This window comes from Eulemur rufifrons, chromosome 16, assembly GCF_041146395.1.
Source record: "Eulemur rufifrons isolate Redbay chromosome 16, OSU_ERuf_1, whole genome shotgun sequence".
In the NCBI taxonomy this organism is placed as follows: Eukaryota; Metazoa; Chordata; class Mammalia; order Primates; family Lemuridae; genus Eulemur; species Eulemur rufifrons.
The window spans coordinates 42,598,759-42,607,724 of NC_090998.1; the positions used below are offsets into that span (position 1 = coordinate 42,598,759).

The window sequence follows — 8,966 nt, forward strand, 5'->3', positions numbered from 1 at the left end:
TCTTTCCCAGCTCTCTCTATTCTCCTTAGACCTCCCTTAGATCATGGACCCCCAGCTTTGTTCATTACCTACCCAAGCTCAGAGCAAGCCCTCTTACTGGACTGGGGGTCACAGACACATGGTTCCTGGAGCCGAGGGCTGGAGAAGGCATGTGGATCCACAGGCAGATCTTTTCTCCCTCCCTCATTTCCTGGAGGCCCAGGGCAAGGGATGTCAAGAACTACTGGCTGTTTTTAATTCTCAGCCAGCAGTGGGGGTGGACAGGTTGGGGGCTGAGACTCCTAGGAGATGCCCTGAGCCCTACATTCCTAGCCTCCTTTCCCAGGGACCCAGGCTGTGGTCTGTGGGAGGTGGGGGATTTCAAATCTTCCTCTCCCTGTGAGGGAGGTGACAAGCCAGAGAAATCTGCCTCCTAATTTCCTGGCTTCTCTCCTCTATTCCTCAGCAACTGAGCTTAAGGGGACAGGGGGGAAATGGGTTTCTCCCCATCTTCTACAAAAATGCTGTAACTGCACTCCAGGGGCTATAAGAATGCCAGGATACTTGGAAAGTTCCTCCCCTATCTGCCTTCAATCCTTTCTGCTGCAAAGCTCTGCAGTCCTCTGAGGGGCTCTCCAGGATAGTCAAACTCCCTTCCTGATATCTGAAACCCATTCCCCACCTCCCTCCTCTGGCTCAGGATGAGAGGGAATGGGTGGGTGGGGACCTTGGGAAAGTGGCCACGTTAAATATAGGAGCCCCCATCTGCACCCCCCATGGCCCCTTATTTATCACCTTCCAAACCTCACTCTCAAAGAAGCATAAATATTCCTAATTCCTGAAGGCCAACAACCCTGGACTCATAAATTTAACTGGGGAGGTGGGCAAGGGGGAGGAGTGAAGTGTATGGAATGGGGAGCCTACTGCAGCCTTGAGGAAGCAGAATGTCTCCTGGGGGAGGTGTCTAACTTGTCCCCGTGCAGACACCAATGGGTCTGCATAGAGAGGAGGAGTAGGAGTCCTTTCTCTCAGTATTTCCTCTGGGGGTTAGTCTTTTTTCACTGCACCCTGCTATCCCCACCAGCCCCCCCCCCAAAAAGTCCCCCGCCCTTAGGTCTGGTCCTCCCCATTAGTTCTCTATCCTTCTCCCTCCCTCCTTGCTTTGGTATTACCTTCCAGTTGTCCTTTCCTGCTTCTCGCTCTCATCTTTTTTTTTAAATTAAACATTTTTTCCCCTGATATTAAGAATCAGTCCAACCTTTTACCTCTCTATTGCGCCTTTCTCTCTGTCTTTGCTCCTCTCTAAGCCTTAAGCTTTTCTCTTTTCAGAGCCCTTGTCTGAAAAGGAAATTTCCGTCTCTTATTCAGTCTGGATAGTGAGGTTTGAAAAGAAAAGCCCCTCTCAGTGCCCGGATCTTTCTGCTGTAGCCCATTTGCCCCTCAAATGCGCCCTTTCCCTTCAGTCTCTCCTTTCTTCTCTTCGGATGCTCCTCCCCTTGTCTCCTCAACCATCTCTCTCCCTCAGCCTTTTCTTTCTGTCATCGTTTTACCCCCTCAGTTTCCCCTTCACTCCAGTTCGGTATCCTCTCTCCCTGTTCAGTCTCCTCTCTCTGCTCGACCCCTCAGACTCCCCCGCCCACAGGTGCCCCTCCAGACTCCATCTTCCCTTCAGTTCACACCACCACACCCCATTTTCCCCTCCCAGTGCACGAAGGGAGGAGGGGGCTTGAGGAACAGGTAGAGGGAGCACGATTCCTTGTGGGGAGGGAAAGAAAGAAGAGAAAAAGCAGGGAAGAGGGAGAGGGAGAGGGAAGCGGTGGCGAGGGGAGGGGCATCCTCATTCCCCAGCTGCGCCCCCCTCCCCACCCCCTACCCCCGCAGCCACTGAGCCATAAATCAGGGCCCAGGCGGTTTGGCCAATGGTAGAGTGACTCGTAAATCGGCCTGTCAAGCTCAGCCAATGAGAGGCGGCGTTAAATCAAGTTCTGTCAGCGCTTGGCCAATGAAAGGCCCTGGGCTGACCATAAATCTGCCTGTAAGAGACAGCGAAAGAGAGAGAGTGTGCAAACGAGCAAGAGCAGCCGGGCGGGGGAGGGGGGGTAGGGGGAGGAGGGAGAGAACGAGCTTCGGAGGAAAAAGGCGATAACGGAGGTACAAGAGATGAAGACAGCCTACAGGAGAGACGGACAGATGGGGAGAGACAAAGAGAAGCCGTGAGAGATAGCGTCAGAAAGTCAGCGATAGAGCTCGGCTCCGGCGGGAGACTGACAGAGATAAAGAGACAAAGCGAGACAGACGCTGGCTCACACTCATGTGCATACAGGGCCCCCACACGCACACACACTTCCCCGAGCCACGCGTGAGCCACGCACCGTGCAGGACCTAGTGTATGGACACACGGGCCAGGCACACCCTCAAGAGAGAAGGCTTGAAGAAAGCCTTGTTTTTCTTCCGTTTCTTTTCCTTCATTCTGCCCTGATTGAAATTAGAAGCGGGGTGGGGGCGAGGGGGAGTGTGGGCGGTAGGGGGTGAAAAGGAAGGGGTTGCTTTCTTGCTAAGATCTGCCTGCCCTCTCTGCTCTGACTCCAGGGTGTCCCCCTCTGTCCCCTTGAATCATTTTTTCCAGCGTCCCCTGAGAAATTTTTTTCCAGTGACTAAAAATTGGGAAGTCCTTTCTGAGGTCTAACCTCAATCCCTACTGCAGCTCCTTTCTACTTGACAAAACTTTTGAATTGCCTTCAAGGACTACGAAAAGTAAATCCTTTTACAGCCCTCCAGAGAGTTGTTGACTTTCAGATTCTTAGAAGGTCTGTGTAGGAAGGACTGTTAGAGATCATCTGGTCACTTGATTCTAGTTTTAGAAAGGCAGCTGTCCTGTAGTGGTTAGACTTGGGCCTCAAATCATGGTCATATAACTTAGTAGCCCTTCGACCTTCGACAAATTATTTAACCTATTTGTGCTTCAATTTTCTCACTAGTAAGGAAGAGATTATAATAGATACTCGTGGTAGTTCTGTGAGGATTACATGAAATAATATATTTACAGGATTTAGAACTGCACTGGGCACATGGTAAGAGTACACCCCACACCACACACCCCGCTTTGTACAGATGGTAAAACTTGAGGCCCGGAGCGGTCCAGAGATCTGCTCAAGTTCACAGAGCTAATTATCAGAGAGTCTTGACTGAAACCATCTCTACACTCCTAGGCTAATGTTCTTCATTGGTCCTACAGTTCACCTGTCTGGACCCCTGCCTCAGTAGCCCCACCTTGACTCAGTTTAGGCTGCTATGATTTTTGTGGGAGGAGGACGCCTAGAAGTGCATGTTCCAGGTTAGGAGTCAGGATTCCTGGGCCGTGGAAGTGTGTTGCATGTGAGGGTATTGATCTGTCCACCATAACTGTGGTTCTTTCTGCCTTTGTTTGAATCTCTCTAGACTTCACTTTGTTCTCTCAAACCATGGATGTAGGGGTAGGGAGGGGACAGCGTGCAGCCAGAGTGTTCATGTCAGCATGACTCGCATATTCCATCCTCAGTGTCATCACGGTGCCCACCCTGCTACTCCCCCCAGGCCCTGCCCCAAGTAGATAATAACTACCTCATGAACAACAAATGTCTCATTCTTCACTTTTCTTCCTAAGGTTTGGGGAAAAAGGAGAGTGCAGGTCCCTGGGTCTCCACTCTCTGGTCAGCAGTCTCTGACTTCCCGGCTTCTGTGCTCAACTGGGAAGCCAGAAAGGAAACACAGAGAACCAGCGTCACCTGGTGGCCACAGGTGCTTTAAGGCTGTGCGTAAGCATGCACACAGTGACAGGATGTCGGTAGTGCTGGAGGAAAGGAATGGTATGGTCTCCCCCTGACTTGGCCCCCTGGCCCTCTTAACTAGAATCTCTGTTCTTCTGCTTTCATAAACCAGGATAACAAGTGCAAGGGAAGTGAGGGCCTGGGACTCAGGTGAATTAGCTCCAGTGAGTGAGACCCTGCTAGGGCAGCTGGAGCCTTTGTCTGCCTTTGCCTCAGCCAAGCTCAGTTCCATTTCCACAGAGCAAGGAGTCCCCCTCCATGACCATTCCCCTTGTATAGGGAAGGGCCAAGGAGCTAGACTCACTGTAGTAGATATCAAAGCTAAATTATAAAACTTTTTTAAATTTTTCTTTCTTTCTTTTTTTTTTTTTTGAGACAGAGTCTCGCTCTGTCGCCTGGGCTAGAGTGCAGTGGTGTCATCATAGCTCACAGCAACCTCAAACTCCTGGGTTCAAGTGATCCTCCTGCCTCAGCCTCCCGAGTAGCTGGGACTACAGTTGCTCCACCACACCCAGCTAATTTTTATATTTTTTGTAGAGATGGGGTCTTGCTCTTGCTTAGGCTGTATAAAACTTTTTTGAGCTGAATAAATCTGTTTGCAGAGATGGGGGATCCTGGCAGCAGTGGTTAGGGGCAGGGCTATTTCTGGGAAGTTAAATAAAAAGGCTAATCCTCTTAAACCACTTCATATGTTTTATAACCTGGAAACCTCTTAGCTGAAGGCTATGTCCCAGGCCAGCTGCTTCTTGCCCCTGCTCTGACCTAGGTCCCCCCAAACCCTCAGCTATTAGGTTCCAGCTCCAAACAAACCCTGACTTATTTCCTTCTTCCCCAGAGACCACACCTGAGCATTAAAAGCATAGAATTCATTTATTAATAATCAGTAATACTCCTTAGGCAGCCTAGGGCCGAAACATTGATTAAGGGACAAAGACACTTGGTTTGGGGGGTGGGGAGAGGTTGTCTGTGAAAATGCCCACAGGTCTTACTTTCACCTATTCTTATATCAGCTGGCCACTTGGGTTCTGCAGGAAACAGTTCTGGATTCTGGTGACTGGCGACACAGTTCTAACGAAGCCTACGGAAACTCTGGGGCCCTCGTTTTATGAGGGAGCCATATGCTTGGCGGAATTGGCGGTTCATGGCTGCATAGAGCACAGGGTTGATGCATCCATTGAGCCAGGTGAGGTTGGCAGCAAGCATGTGGACAACCCGGGGAGCCTCGACTCTGGCATCCAGGATGTTGAGTAGCAAGAAGGGGATGTAACTCAGGGCAAAGCAGAGGAACACAGCAAAACACATCCGAGTAACCTTCCCAAACTCTGATGAAGATTCTTGACCTCTTCGGGCTCCTTTAGTGGGCCGGGCTTTGGCAGATGCTTCTGGAGGGCTTTTCTCTGCCATCTGCTTAGCTACTTTGCTGTTGCTCTGGTCTCCCACTTCTGATGAGTCCCCCTCCAGGGTCTGGGTGGTGGCAGCACTGACTGGCTCAGATGAAGTCCCCTCACTGGGCCCTCCTGATGCTATCCTGCTGTCCAACTCCTGGAAACGACCAGGCGTGGCCTGATCTGTCCCAGCCACATGGTTGGAGCGGATGCTTGCCTGTTGCAGCTTGTATTGGTCCAGCGCCTGTGCTGCTCGTTTCACCTGGCGGTGGATGAGGCAATAGAAGATGCCAACACTGCTGAGCCCAAGCACAAAGTAGATGCCCATGAGGATGGTGGTGTAAGGCCGGCCTCGGATGCGGTCAAAGCTGCAGGTGCAGACTACAGGTACCAAGATATAGATAGGCCAGAGGGGGGCAAAGCTGGCCACACCCACAACCCAGGTGCCCACCAGTGCCAGCACTATGCCCTTTGCACTGAAAACTTGGGGAAAGAGCTTAGGGTGGGCAATAAGGAGGTAGCGTCCCAGTGCAATGAGGCAGAGGGTGAGGATGGAGACAGAATTGGAAGCAAAAAGGAGGAGTCCAAATGCCCTGCAGAAGGTGGCACCAGTGCGCCAGTGCAGGTGGAGATAGGTGTCCACAGAGAAGGGCTGGAGAAGGGTGCAGTAGAGCAGATCAGCCACTGTGAGGTTGGCAATGAGCAGGTTGAATCGGGTACGGAGCTTGGGCTGGATGGCCAAGGCCAGTAGGGTGAGCACATTGCCCACGGTGCCCGTCACAGCCACCACCACACCCCAGCTAACTGCAACATAACGATAGCCTAGCACAGACTCATGGTAGCAGGAGAAGTTGGTGTCGGAGGTGTTCCACATGATGGAGGCTAAAGAGGAAGGAGGTAGAAGAGGAAGAGGGAATCAGAACCTGGCCATTAAGTTAGCTCTCTTGAATAGCTCTGGGCCTCTGGACATCTGAATTGCTTCTGGAGCTCACCTTAATTCTCTATTCTCCTGAGCCATTCCTAGGTCTCTTCATCTCAAAATCCTCAACTCTCTCCTTAGGCTCTTTTTAATTCTTTGCCATTCCCAAAGATTCTCACAAGTTCTTATCTAAATATCTCTTAGTTTCTATTTTCTCCAAACCCCAGGCCTCTTCAATATCCGTCTAGATGCTCTTAGTAAACCCAGTGCCCTGCAGCCTTTCTAATTCCTTGCCTTTCCCCAAAGATCCCTCTCTGTTCAGGATTCCGCTGAAGTTCCCTCTGCTCCTCTCCACTATACACACATATAGGCTTCAGGTTTTTTTTTGTTTACCACCTGGTAGATGAGGAGACTGAAAAGGTCAAAGTATACCCATCACAAAAGTACTTATCTGAGTCTCCCAGCCTCTAATTCTCTTTCCAGTGGAAGAAGTTCAACTCACCCAAAGAGCAGTCCTTTCTGGTAGACAGTCGGGCTTTAAGCAGGAGGTATCCTGTTCTCATGTATCGTATTATAGTAGACTGAAAGAATAAGAAACTCCCCAGTTACCCAACCTCAGCCACTTCCTTCCCCACCTCCGGTCCTACGCATTTTCCTTTGGCTAGTGAAATCTAGGCTTCTCTGTTGAAATTCCTCTGCTACTTACCCCAGAGTCATTTCACTCTTTGCCTTCTCCTTCCTGAGACCCAAGCTGTTTCCTTCCCCTCTTTGCATGGCAGAACACTTATAAGATCATTGCCAAGAATTGTTGGGACATAGAGACAGAGCATCAGAACATCTGGGCCACTTCTCAAGGGGCCAAAAGATAAGACTAGGTTTCGGGACTTTAGGGACCCCAGAAGTATTGGGTTTATTTTGGAAGAACACTGCCTTTCTTCTTTCCAGGCCTTGGAGAGACAAGCTACTAGGACAGGTATTATTTCCTTCCTTATTTATAGATAAGGAAACTGAGGTTCAGAGAGGGGAGGTGATTTGCTTAAGGTCACATAGCTAGTAAGTGGCAGATCTGGGATTCAAACCCAGTCTAGCTGTTTGCTACTCTTGAGCTGTTTGTTCCTACATGGTTCCAGCCAGAGGGTTCCATGTGACACCCTAGCACATCTGAGAAAAGAAGTCTGATGAAGAAAGGTGGGAAATGATGCATACAGGTTTCTGGCTTCATTCCCCACAGGGGTTCAGGCTCCTGTTCCATCATTCACTCATTCATTCAGCCATTCACTCAACAAGTCTGTACTGAGTGCGTACTATGCAGCAGACTCTGAGTAAGACACTGGGGATACAAGAAGTTCTGATAAATAGTCTATAGGGGAGACAGATACATATATATACAAATGCTTAATTGGTTCCCTAAAGCAGGGGTCAGTAAACTTTGGCCTATGGGCTGAATCTGGTCTGCCATCTGTTTTTGTATGGCCCATGACCCAAGAATGTTTTTTTCTCATTTAAAAATGGTTATATAAGTACCTATGTGTATCCTCAATTTTGTGTCTTGGTTAACACAGTTTAAAATGTTTACTATCATGTCCTTTAAGAAAAAGTTTGCTGAGGCTTGCTTTAAAATACTGTATATCACTAGCCTGAGCAAAAGCAAAACCCTGTCTCTACAAAAAATAGAAAAATTAGCCGGACGTAGTAGCACACACCTGTAGTCCCAGCTACTCCAGAGGCTGAGACAGGAGAATTGCTTGAGCCCAAGAGTTTGAGGTTGCTGTGAGCTATGATGACATCACTGCACTCTAGCCCAGGTGACAAAGTGAGACTCTGTCTTAAAAACAAACACACAAACAAGCAAAACCCTGTATGTCAGGGGCTTACACAAAACGAGCAAGTACTAAGCAGGAGGTCAGGAAAGGGTTCACAGAGAAATACCTGAGTTGAGTTTTGATTGATGAACAGGGAGATTTTTGGGGGAGATAAGTAGAAGGACATTCTAAACTAAACAAAACATGCATAGAGGCACAGAGGTTTAGGTAGAAGCCAACAAAGAGTTTAGGTAGAAGCCAACAGAGAAGAGCCTGGAGGGGTGAGCAGATAGGATCAAGGACGACCTTGTGTATCATGCTAGGGAGCTGGGGTTTTATGTTGAAGGAGATGGGGAGATTTGTACTCAGACGGCTGTGAGTAAGGAGTGAAGGCATGCAGGCTGGAAGTAAGACCAGTAAAGAGACACAGTTCAGACAAGAGGTAGAAAGGCCTGTGTTAGGGCCAGGCCACCAGTGTAATAGCACAAGGCCCTGCACTTAGAAGGATCTGGTGCTTGGTTTAATGCTCTTCAGTCACTCTCTTGGAATTCTTAATACTTTTTGAATAAGGGGCCATGCTTTTTCATTTTGCACTGGGCCCTACAAATTACGTATCCAGCCCTGGTTAGGGCAGTGGTTGTAGGAATGGAGAACAATGATCAGGATCCACAGGCCTTCAAGAGATCAAATATGACTTATTTAGTGATTCATTGGATGAAGTTAGGAAGAGGGAGGAACTAGAATGACTCCCTGTTTTCCAGATGGATGGTGGTGCTCTTAATCAATAAGACAGGGAATATGGGAGGAGAAGCAGGCTTAGGGAAAGGGGTAAATAATGAATTCAGTTTTAAACTAGCAGGTGTGAGGTACCTATGGGGCATGTTAGTATCCCAACCTCTTTAACTCCAATTTCTTCCAGCCCTTAGCTCCCTCCCGACATGTGACCCAGCTCCTGCTTTTCTCTACCCACTCTTCTGTAGGCCACTCTTGCCCATCATGCTTTTGGATCTCTGTTTTTTTTTTTTTTTTTTCCCGCTAGATTAACCTGAAAAACAACAGCAACAACAAAAAACTC

The 8,966-nt window shown here is 49.0% G+C and overlaps 1 protein-coding gene across 1 annotated transcript; it reads right to left on the minus strand.

The window, feature by feature from the left end:
- Nucleotides 1–4,735: 4,735 nt before the first annotated feature.
- On the minus strand, nucleotides 4,736–6,044 carry GPR84 (G protein-coupled receptor 84). The gene has a single exon (XM_069491069.1). The coding sequence runs from the start codon at nucleotides 6,042–6,044 to the stop codon at nucleotides 4,854–4,856; it is 1,191 nt and encodes a 396-aa protein (XP_069347170.1). The 3' UTR covers nucleotides 4,736–4,853.
- Nucleotides 6,045–8,966: the final 2,922 nt, after the last annotated feature.